Source organism: Excalfactoria chinensis, chromosome 8 (assembly GCF_039878825.1).
Source record: "Excalfactoria chinensis isolate bCotChi1 chromosome 8, bCotChi1.hap2, whole genome shotgun sequence".
NCBI classification, from domain to species: domain Eukaryota; kingdom Metazoa; phylum Chordata; class Aves; order Galliformes; family Phasianidae; genus Excalfactoria; species Excalfactoria chinensis.
In genome coordinates, this window is record NC_092832.1 from 3,364,536 (window position 1) to 3,375,945 (window position 11,410).

The 11,410-nt window shown below is 54.5% G+C and overlaps 1 protein-coding gene across 3 annotated transcripts in view; it reads right to left on the reverse strand.

Moving 5' to 3' along the window:
• The window catches only part of PBX1 (PBX homeobox 1), a 103,904-nt gene extending 96,377 nt beyond the window's left edge, over positions 1 to 7,527 (reverse strand). Inside the window, exons 1-2 of one of the 3 annotated variants that reach the window (XM_072343024.1) lie at positions 7,155 to 7,527; positions 4,866 to 4,939 (exon numbers count right to left, since the gene is read on the reverse strand). In XM_072343024.1, the coding sequence (XP_072199125.1) occupies positions 4,866 to 4,939; positions 7,155 to 7,345 (265 nt within the window). In that variant the 5' untranslated portion in view covers positions 7,346 to 7,527. The remainder of the gene's footprint in view (positions 1 to 4,865; positions 4,940 to 7,154) is intronic. The other 2 variants (XM_072343023.1, XM_072343022.1) reach the window with 2 other exon arrangements.
• Positions 7,528 to 11,410: the final 3,883 nt, after the last annotated feature.

The following is an 11,410-nucleotide window of genomic DNA, read 5'->3' on the forward strand; positions in this document are numbered from 1 at the left end:
CACTTGGAAGCCAAGAGCACTCACAGGGGAGTGGACAGAAACCCATAGGATGCTGAAGACCCCTAACACATCCTTAAGAGGACATCACCATTAGACGTGGTTTATGTGGGTATTTTTCCAGCATCTGCCCCTCAACCAGAGACAGGAGGATGTGTGGCACAGGGGGCTCAGCCCCTTGCCTGCGATCAGCTGGGGCAGGGGGCTCAGCAGCCAACCCCAAAGGCCTCCCCACCCACTGCAAGCACAAGGAAGTTGATCTGACACCAGGCACCCCAAATAAACCCCAATCTCGGAACAAAGCCCTGACATTTGGGGAATTCTCTCCCCCAAAGAGCACGGAGCAATAAGGCCCAGCCATGGCCCCGCTGTGCTGCCTGAGGGGAGGGTTGAGGAGCCTGCTGGCAGCCCCCGCTTCCACCTCCTGCCCTGGTGAATTGCAGGAGGCCAATTTTGATTAAACTAATTAAGCCCGCTCCGTTCAAAGAGCTCCAGCCACATGCTACCAGGGGAGAGGGAGAAAATACAAAATTAAAAGGAAGAAAGAGCAATCTCGCTGCAAGCACTCTGCTGCGATGCTACCCTTCCTTGACAGGCCCTGACGGACAACACCTTGTTTGAGGAGGAAAGCCCAGAGAAAGGAGTCACTGCTAAACAGATCCCACCCCACAGAGGCAGCCTGCTGTCGCCCTGTGAGTCACTGGGCTGCACTGGAGCATCCCCATTAAGGAGACTGGGTTCCATCCCCACAGCTAGCCCCAGTGTGCCTTATAGCCACACAGCCTAACCCCCTTAAGCCAATGTCTCCAAGACACCATTTCCCTCCCATACCATCATCCCTATCTTTCAACCCTTCCAGAGCATCCCTATCTTTCAGCCCTTGCACATTCTCTCCCTCTCCCTTTCCTTCAAGGCAGTTGGTTTCTGGAAGCAATTTACCCGGAGCTGCACAGAGGTTTCCCTGCACACGCAGGCCTTGCCCTCAGCAGGGCTGAAGGGAAGGGGGAAAAACGTTCTGCTCTCCCTCCATAGGGACCCTCAGGCCCCAGGGAGCACCAGCCCCATGCACAGCACGCTGCCCCTCATCCTGTGCCTCCGCTGGAGGGGCTTCGGGGGCAGGAAGAGAAAGAAACCCCATAACGTAATTGCTAGATTAAAGAGAAACGGCAGGCAAGGATAATAAGAGAGGTGTCAGAAGTGAAATACAGTAACAGACATTACAAAAAAAAAAGAAAAAAAAAGAAAAAAAGGCTACAATTCTGTGATGGGGGTGTTAATTGAACACAGAGCTGCAGAGAACAAAGGGGTGTTAAGGATGAAGAAGAAAGGGGGGGGAAAAAAATCCTGCCTCCTCCAAAGATCTGATTTGAGTTAAGTTTGGTGAAGATAATGCGCGGGGAAAGGTAGCTGAGAGGCACCTTATATAGCTATTATGTTCTAAAATTAAAGAAACAAACCCATTATTCGACAACAATTGCACGGCTAATCAGTGCTGTCTATAAATATTCCACTTAGTAAATTCCATCCATTGGCTGCACGCACGCTTTTCTGCTCAACTCTAATCCCTGCGCCGTGCAAAGCCAAGCGGGGGCTCTGCGGGAAGAAGTCAAGGCCTTGACAGAAGTACCGTGCACCTTACGCCCTCACATCCCCCAAAAGAGCAGGGAAAGTGAAACGATAGGAAAAGCTCTTAAGGAGGAGGAATGAGATTAAGCAGCCCTAGATCCTGCGCTCGCCTCTGTCGGTCCCCAGCAGTGAGATGGGCGCTGGAGGCTCGCGGCCGAGAGACGCCGCTGCATTTTGACAGCAGATATTTTCCAGTTTGCCATCCAAGGACCCCACCACGTCTGCACGCCTTGCCTGCTTCTTCTGCTTAGCTATTCTGCTCATGCAGAGTACAGCTTCAAGAAAAGAAGGGGGGAAAAAAAACACACAGGGGATTGGTGGGGGGAGAGGACACCAGGTCAGAGCCCATCCCTGCCTTCAAACTTTCTATAAATCCACTATGCAATTTCCGATTTCAACCCTATCGATGGAGCAATTGATTGTATTCCGGACAACAATGCCTCTCCCATTTCCATAATTATTATTCCAAAAAGCCAGCCAGCCATTTGAAGGCAGTCCTGCCCCTCCAGCTCGTAACAAAGCAGCCAACTGCAAGTGAACGCACACCAAATGAGCGCCGGCAACTCGAGCCGAGATCCAAGCGGCGATTCTTCCCCTGCATGCTCCCCCCCATGGACTGACACTCTCAACTTTTACTACTTCTAAACAAACATCACCCAGAGGAGTGAGCCTGCGGATAAAACACAACCAACGGCTTCCAACTGCTAGGTTAGAAAAGAAACCAGAAAATGATTATAAGTGCTTTAATGTCATTGAAAGGGCCGAGTGCGGAAGGCCGGTAAAGACAACCTCTTTTTCTGCAAAACTTTATAGACACTTTGGGTTTGCTCAGGCAACGTTAGCGCTATGAAATATTATCCATAACGCTGCGAGAGACGGTGGTAAAGTCTCCGTGAGGCTCTGGAGTCACTTAAATCAGGCAGCGGGCAACTGAGTGAATGCTACCGCACATCACAGCGCCGGGGGAAGCTGCACGCAGGCACTGCCAAAAACCCCTCGGTGCCCACCAACGGCATCTCCAGCAGCAGCTCCCATGGCACAGAAAGGGAACCCAAAGGGGAAGAGCGAAGGGAGAGGTCGGCTCAGCTTACACGGCGCTGCCTGCACACACAGACCCCTGCAACCAAGGGGAGAACGCGGGGCCCTCGGCCCCAGGAAAAGCAGGCGAGTCTCCCACCACTGCCGAGCCCGCCGAGCAATAATGAAAGAAAAATACCATCTGGCCGTTTGCTCGCTGGCAAAGTGCGACTTTTGGGGATGCAGATGGGGGAAAGGGGAGGAGGTTTCTGTAATTTGCAAAGCAAAATTCACCATATCCAAGGGGAGATAAACTGTGCTCCAAGAGCCACCTCCGTTCAGCCTCAGGCTGCTGTACAGCAAGCAGCACATCCACGTAACCCGCACACAACAGCGACAAACACAGTTTTAGAAAGGCAAGACGGCCCCAACCCGCACCTGGACGTCAGTCATCCCCAACAGCACGGCTCTGCTCGCCACCTCGCCAGGTTTCACTCTGCTAAAGGCAATGAACGCGCCCAGTCCTTGTGCCTATCCCCACCCCATAACTTTATGAGTACCCTGGCACCAGTGCCCGTCACCTTGCCAAACAGTGCCACATGCAGCACCACACACACGCCAGCAAACAGCTTCTTTGCTTAAAGCAAAATAAAAGGGGAAGAAAGAAAGGAACCTGACGGCTCCTGTTTCGGGGAGGGGGCACACAGCAGAAATCCTAAACAGCGGCCATAAAATGTACTCGCACACAGCCTCCACTTCACACACAGCACCAACTCCGCAGAGGTTCCCCTATGGAACCCATGGCGTGTTACTGTGCAAACTACACAACGAAGGGCTGCTCGGTGAGGGCTTGGAGCTGAATGCCATCGTAGGTGCTTTGTCTGGGCTACAAGCTGCACAAACAGCATTTAACAATAGGCCCCTTTAGTCATTTCATATATATTGCACAAGTCAAGTAATTGTATTTTCAATCAGCTGCTCGCGCTAGGAGGTTTCATATATATTTAAGGAAAAAAGAAAGTAAGACCCAGACTCAGGTTTCCGAAAGCTGTTCCCCTTTTATGTGTAACTATCAATGTATATCAACCCGGCGCGCAATCATATTTATTGTCACTTTCATTCATGTCATGCCCTTGCTTATATGGTTTAGATATGAATTATTGACTGTTACAGTCCTCGTTGTAAAAGGGGGAAGGGGGCTGGGGGGGGGGTGGCAGCAGAATACTTTGCCGCGTGCTGAAAGCAGGCAGCTGAGAGCCTGCTGAGCACCCCCCCGGTTGGCCCTGAAAGGCATTAAGCACAAGTCAGCCCTCCACACCGCCTTCCTGCTCTTCCCTTTTCCCACCCCCCAACCAAAGGAAATAAAGGAAAAAAAGAAGAACAAGAAGGGAAAAAAAAAAAAGGGATTCCGGCAAATAAATAAATAAGTGGTGCATGTTGCTAAATGTCCTTCCCTGAGCATCTGTTGTTTAAGATCACCCTTGATTGATGACTGCTATTTTTTAATTGTTGCTTTTAAAATTTAAATGCCCCCCTGGGATGTGTTATAAGTGTGTTAGTACATGGTAGGAGGTCTGGAAAGTGGGAAACGGCAGAGCCAAGGCTCTCATGTCATTAGCTTCTTTAGAAGCCTGAGAACACCCCATGTCATAAAACAACAGTACCCTAAAGTAACTAACAATCTAATATATTGCTTTCACTGAAGGCAGCTGACAACTTGCTCTTACACCAGCTAGGATGGATGATTGGCAGACGTGAGCACTGTAACCCTTCCTTAAAAATTATTAAAAGGAAAAGTGAGAAACCTTTAGGTTTACCTTAGTGCAAACAGCAGGAACGCTGCACTATTTCATACCCCCCCCCCTCCACACAACGCTCTGCAGCCAATTATTTTTCTTAAAGCAATGCCACGCTTTAAGGAAGGGAAAAAACAAAAAAATACCAACCGAGCAAGAGAGAAACTGCATCGTATTCCCTCCCCCCCAGAAAAAAACAATAAATAAGAAGAGGCTCCACAATAGGAACTAAACCAAGCTATTCTCCCCGGCAGACACAAACCACATCAGTCGAGTCCAGCGCCAGAAGCGCTGCATACCAGTGAGCTGTTTCTCCCCACTTAAACACTCCCACACACACGGATTGGGGTGAGGGGGGGGGGGTCACAAACTTTGTGGAATAACACCTTCAAAGAGCAGAAAGCAAAACCAACGGCGTGGCTTCCCTACCTGTTTTTTCTTTGATTTCACACAAGACATTAAAAAGAGCCGGCTTCATCCTGTGGCAGTTTAAAGCGTGTTTCCTGTAGAGAAAAGGGGAAAAAAAAATAGGGGTGAGGTTAGGATGTCGTGCAGCTACAACTTCCCCAGACTCACAGCAGCCCGTTGGTGTGCCCCAAGGGTGGGGGGGATGCTTGGGGTAGAGCCCTGCTAGGACCTCGGGGGTGCAGCACCGGAGCAGTCAGCAGCCATCTCCCCAGTGGAAAGGGAATAAGGCCAATTTCGAATGGCTTTGAATGCAGCATTTGCTACTGAGCTGCTCTCGAGGCAAGCTGCTCCCCGAGCCAGGAAGCTCAGAAGCCAGGCTTGGTTTAACTCTCATTCACACACACGCAGCACCGCGGCGGGCTCCCTCCGTCCCCCACCTCCAAACTAAAGCCAGCCATGTGTTTCATCCTCATCCTGCACAGCAGAGGGGAGAAAAGTCCCCCCCCTCCTTCACCTCCCCCCAGTGCTGAAACATCCTCTGCTGAGAGCTGTCAACCCAGGCAATTTCAGCGCCCAACTTGGAGCACCGACACGCACAGCCACAGGCACGCGCGCAGATGGAGAAATAAATCCGGCTCTCCGCACCCGTGCCGCACTCCTTGCGAGCACCCAGCTCCTTTGCAGGTGGTAGGGCTGAATTCCTCGCAATTGGGGCAGGAAGTATTGACAAAACGCAGCCTGGCGCTGCTGGGAAGCGGTGGCACTGTGCTCTATGCGCTCTATGCGCTCTATGCTCCCTTCTCCAGGTCGGCTTTGTGGGGCTGGCCGCCCTCCGCCTGTGGGGTTGGGGGAACGGAGAGCTTTTCGGGGTGGTTTTATGGACAGGTTTCACAGCCCGCTGGATGCATGCAAAGCAGCAAGGCGGGATGGCTGTGGGTTCCTCCTGCAGCCGTACGACGGCTCGGCCGAGGGCTGTATGATACGAAGGGCTGCTCCTAGCAGGCGCCGGTTACGGGATTTCTGTTTACCAACCGAAACAACACGCCAAGCCAATGTGAACATCTGGCAAACATTCACACCACTTCCCCCCCACCACCCACAACATGTTGGGAGAGATTTATGCGGCCGACGAAGCTTCCCCAAAGGTGGATAACCTCGCGGAGCCACGGTGCGCCCCTTGATCAGATGGGCGCAGGAACTGGGGTGCACAAATCACGTATGGGGCCCTCCTGCAAATCACAGCGGGGGGAAGAGGCCGAGTCCCAAACTTAAGAAGGAAAACAACAAAAAGCAGCAGAACACCCCCCTATGCTAGCTGGATGGGTGCAGGAAATGCAAAGCTAAAGATCTTTGCTAAATAACGCGTGTTTGGCAGCTTTGGGGGGGAAAACAAGTCTTATGAGGATGGTGCGGGAACTGCCCAGCGAGGCAAAACCTCACCACCTCCTAGGGCTGCTCAGGTCTGGGCGGCTGAATTGGACCGCTATGGAGAAGAGCCCTAAATGCTCTTAATTCCCACAACTTCCAGGAGAGGAGAGCTCTCTCTGCCCTATGGCTGGGGAGGCTGCGTGCTGCATCCTCCTGCTGCCAGGAGCATTGCTGAGGGCACCGCCAGCAGCGGGGTGAGGGCTGTGCTCCCCATGCAAGCTATCCCGAAGTTGTGTTGTGGTTCCATGCCTTCTCCCAGCAGCAGGGGATGTTGTGGCACTGCACCCCACGGCCTCACGCTGGGTGAACTCCGAGTGCACCCCAACAAGGCCGAGCAACTCTTTAATTACCGTTATTTACCCCTCAAACCCCTGCCTTTAGTTGGACGGTATTTCCTTCTCTCCCCAACTTTCGCTCGCACCTCGGAAGCCGCACACGGGAGGGTAGATGAGTCCCCATACCCTACAGCCTTTCCTATTCCTCCTTTTATAAGAATACCCTGGGATTTACGGGGAGGGAAATAAGAACAGGGGAAGAAAATTAAAGGCAGAAAGGCAGGCGGTGCGCTCACCCTGCCAGCAGAGAAGCACGGCCTCGCCAAGCCGGCGCTGGGCCCCGCCGGGCAGCGGCACCGCGCTGCGGGAGCGAGCGGGCTGCGGGGAACTGCCCCAAAGTTACAAGAAAGGGAAGAAAAAAATATCTCCTAACGCCCACCCCGATGGAAACGAGGCTGGGAAGCAGCATCCCGAGCCGAGGGGACCGGGGAAGCCGCCCTCCCGCCGCACAACAAAGCCGCACAAAGGGCTGCGAGCCGGGCTGCTCTTTCCCCACCGCCCCCCCCCCCCCCCCCGGTAAACTTCCCCGCGCCCGCCCTCCGCTCACCTGGCCTGCGCCTCGTCCAAACTCTGGTCCGTGATGGTCATGATCTGCTGTAAGATGTCTCCGATGTCCTGCTTCCTGCCTGCCTCCCCCTCCGCCCCGCCTGGTCCATCCTGCATGTGCTGGGACAGGCCCGGGTGGCCCGGCATCCCCACCCCGCTGTGCGTGTGCATCAGCCGCGGCTGCTCGTCCATCTCCGGCCGCCGGCTCCCGCTCCGCCGCCTCCCTGCTGGCTGCCGGCCGCGGCGGCTGGGCTGCCCGCCTGGCTCCGCGCTTTCTTTTCTTGCTCGCTTTCTTCTTCTTCTTTCCTTCCCCCCCCCTCCTCCTCCCCGCAGCCTCTTCCTCCTCTTCGCTTTTTTATTATTATTAGTATTATTTATCCTTCACGCTGGCTTCCAGCTCGGCGGTGGAGAGGAAAAGGAGGAGGAGGAGGGAAAAAAAAATGCACACACACACACACAGACAGAGGGGAAAAAAAAGAAAAAAAAAAAAAAGGAAAAAAAAAAAAAAGAGAGAGAGAGAGAAAAGAAAGGGGAAAAAAAAATCCCTTTGGTTGCTGGAGGAGGAGGAGGAGGGATGGAACGAGGGAGGGAGGGAGGAGGGAAGGGGGGGGGTTCCGGGGAAGGGAGGGGAAACGGCGGCGACTCCGAAAGCAGGGCAGCGGCGCGGCCCGGGAGGCGGCGGCGGGGGGCGGGCAGGGCCGGCGGGCAGCGGGCGCCGCGGGGCGGAGCGCGGCTCGGAGCGGAGCGGGGCGGCCCCCGCGATGGGCAGCGCCGCGGGGCCGGAGCTCGGCGGGAGCGCGGCGGGGGTGGGCTCCAAACTTTCCCCCACCCTCCGCGCTCGGCTCCGCGCCCGGCAGCGGGGCCTCCCCTCCGGCCGGGCCTGCACGCGGCGCTCCCCCCCCCTCACCCCGGCCCTCGCCTCCTGCTTTTGTTCGGCTCCGGACTCCTCAAAGTGGCACGGAGGAGCCCGAGGAGGAGGGGACGGAGGCGGGGGGTTGGGGGGGGAGCCGAGGAGGAGGGAGGAAGGGGCAGCGGCGGCTCTCCGCCCCCCCGGCCCCATTGGCGGCGGCGGCGGGAAGGCCGGCCCCCGCGGGCCGCACCGCCCTCCCGGCGGCCGCCCGTCAATCTCCGGGTTCAGAGGTGGGCCGGGGGCCGCGCCCCGCCCGCGCCTTAAAGCGGCCTCGGCCTGGGGCGGGTGGGGAGGAGCAGCGCCGCGGTGCGGTGCTGCAGGCCGGGCTCTGTCCTTGGCCTCTCGGACATCAACGGCCCCGGTTCACAGCGGCTCGCAGCAGCTCGGCCCCGCCGTCACCCCCAGCCCTCCCTTCGTCCCCACACTCCGTGCCCCAAGCAGCTCCTTCCCTCTCACCTCAGCCATCCTCCTCTCTGTGCTTTCTCTCCTTCACCGACCCACGAGGTGCCACCGGTGGGGCCTTCCCGAGCAGTAAATCCATGCCCCCGTGCCTCCTACGCATAGGACTGCTAAGGTTGGAGAAGACCTCTAAGAGCATCAGGCCCAATGCCGTACACCAGGTGTGTGGGCAGGGAGCCGTGGAGGTGGCGTCCATGGAGGTCTGCTGGTCTCACCCCATCGTGGATAGAGAGAGGAAGGGCTGTAGTCAGTCAATGGCCCGCAGCTCATCCCAGAGGTGCTGTTATATGGCTTCCAGTGCTCTGTTGCACAAACAATCCCTTTGCTTTCTCTTGCACAGGATGGGTGGTGGGGAGATTCACAGGGCTTGGGGGAAGGAGCCATGATCTGATCCTTCTAAGGAAGGATGGGGAGAGCCAAGGGCAACCACAGCAGCCCCAGACAGAGAGGAGGGTGCTCACATTGACCTGCTGCCTCGGGATGCTTTGCAAGCAAACCGGGTGCATGGCATTTACTGCATGTGCATGCCTTGATGGTCCCACGAGGGATTCTGCTGCCAGCATTATGCCCAAAACATACATATAACAGGCAAGGGAAGCTGGTGGTGATCCAAAGGCCATGGAGAGCTCAGTTCAGATCTACGTGTCATGGTGCACAAGAGTGAAAGGACTTCCCAAATGCCCATCCAGCATGGATCTCATGGATCTAAGACTGTCCAGTGGCCAAACAGACCTCTGTCAGCATCAGACAGTGAACAAGGGCAGCTGTAAAGCAAGGCTAGCCTGCTAACTTGTCTTTAAACAACAGAGAGGGTCGTTACGGTGATCACAAGAGCTTCCTGCTTGGCTTCATCAGATCTGAGGGCTGCCCAGCTGTCCCTCACAGCATAAGGGAAGGCCCAGCCCCAGTCCCTGACCTCAGCCCAGGTCGGGGATGGAGCCATCCAACTTATGGGAAAGATAATAATAATAATAACAGTAAGGCAATTGTTTTGCTTCTGCCCTTCCTTTCTAATGAAACGCTTTCCAATATTTTAAGCAAAACACGACTTTCCACTTGGAAATTTCCTCTCGAGCCGCTCAGCTGTTGTGAAGCGGTTGAAGGCAAAGCGAGATGTTTTGATGTTTGTCGCTGCAAAGTGTTTCACTCGACACATCCTTTTTGTTTCTTGGCTTGCCAACGTTTTTCATCAGCTTTTCACCCAAGACGTATCTATGTCTTTTGTGTTGTTGTTGTTGTTGAAAAGGCCAAAAACGAGGAGAAAATATTCAGTATCTCCATGGCTGCGCAGGAAATGGAACTTAATCCAAGGAAGAAGGAGCCAAGGGACTCCTCTCCAAAGGCCCAACCTTTCAGACACTTAGTCATCCCCCTCACTCGCACACCGAGTCTAGACGTGCGCTGTCTCAACATTTGGCAGGGACTCTCCCCTCCCCAGAGGTCAGTACAGGATCTGTTGGGTTTGATCTTGAGCAGCTCCGAGGAGGGGAAGCGCGGCGGATCAGAGCGTGGTGACAGGCCAGTCGGGGGAGGACAGACAGCGGCACCCCGGTTGGGGCACGTGGGATGTAGTGGCCTGCTGAGCCTCCCTCACTTCCCAAGTCTTCAGCTCCATGCCTCGGCACATCAGGTAGATGCGTGGGAGATGAGGCACGTGTGTGGAGATGAGTTTTCTTTGGGGCAGAGGTGGTGCTATGAGCCCAAAGCAACCCTGTGGTGCGTCACAGGGAGAGGAACCTCGTGCTCCAAGCTGCTCCAAAGCGGCTGCTCCAAGGCAGGCACTCATCACGGAGCCTTGGAGGAGCAGTCAGGCATGGCCAGGACTCTCTGCCATCTACTGGAGTCTGCAAAATCCTTCCTGTCAGAGATAACTAATCCTGGGGCCTTTGCAACACCTCTCCCGAAAAGCACATTTCATTCTTCTGTCTCCTTCCACTTCCAAGTGCATGAGATTGCAATAGGTATTACTGAAAATATTCCCCTTGGGAGCTGACACCGGACTCCCTTAAAGCCCAAACACCATCACCCCTCCTTCCCCAACACACCAGCAGGCGCTATTCTCTATTATCTCTACACCCACTAAATCTTTCTGAAATAAAGAATAAACATTTCCACCACACATAGTATAAGTGTATACGCCAAGCTGCGTCGCTTCCTTTCCTCTGCGGTTATTGCAGAGTGGTTTTGTTTCGATGCTGAAGCAGATGGACAGGCTCCAAGCCTGCCGGCTCCGCTCCCTGCGAGTAAGTCTATGGCTGCCTTTGGTTTATCACAGATTCCTCAAGAAAATGTTTACGGGAGCCTCTTGTTTAAAATCTCGGCTCCGTCGTGACGTAATTCCTATTACTTATTAAATGAAAAAACAAGCTGTTGTTAATGCATCATCCTCATGGCAAAGAGAAGCCCTGGGAAATTGAGGCCAAGCGCACTGTTTGTCTGAGCTCAAGCAAAGCGTGTCCCCATCAGCATCACCAACACCCACATCACAACGGGATGAAAACTCATCTCCTGCCCTGTGGCTCCATAAATATCGCCCTTTCGGCGAGGAGAGCCTGAGTTCCATGGGCTCTTTTGCTTCGGGGTCTGAAAACAGAGACACCTCCATGCTGGCACCCCTCTCTGTTCCTCAAGGCCATATTCATGCATAAGCCCCCCTCCCAGCCCACCACAGCCCTGGTAGCGCAGTGAGCTCTGGGTGGATGGTCTCTCTTGGGTTAAACACGGCAGGATTGGGGTTCTGAGAGAAGATTCTTAAATTTACTTGGAAATGTTGTGTTGCTTTTTTTTCTCTTTTTGAAGTGATTGTTTATTTGTCAGTTCAGTCATTATCCTTCTCCCTTACTCATCTGGCTTGTGATAAGACAGAAAATGTCAAAGGGAAAGGAAAT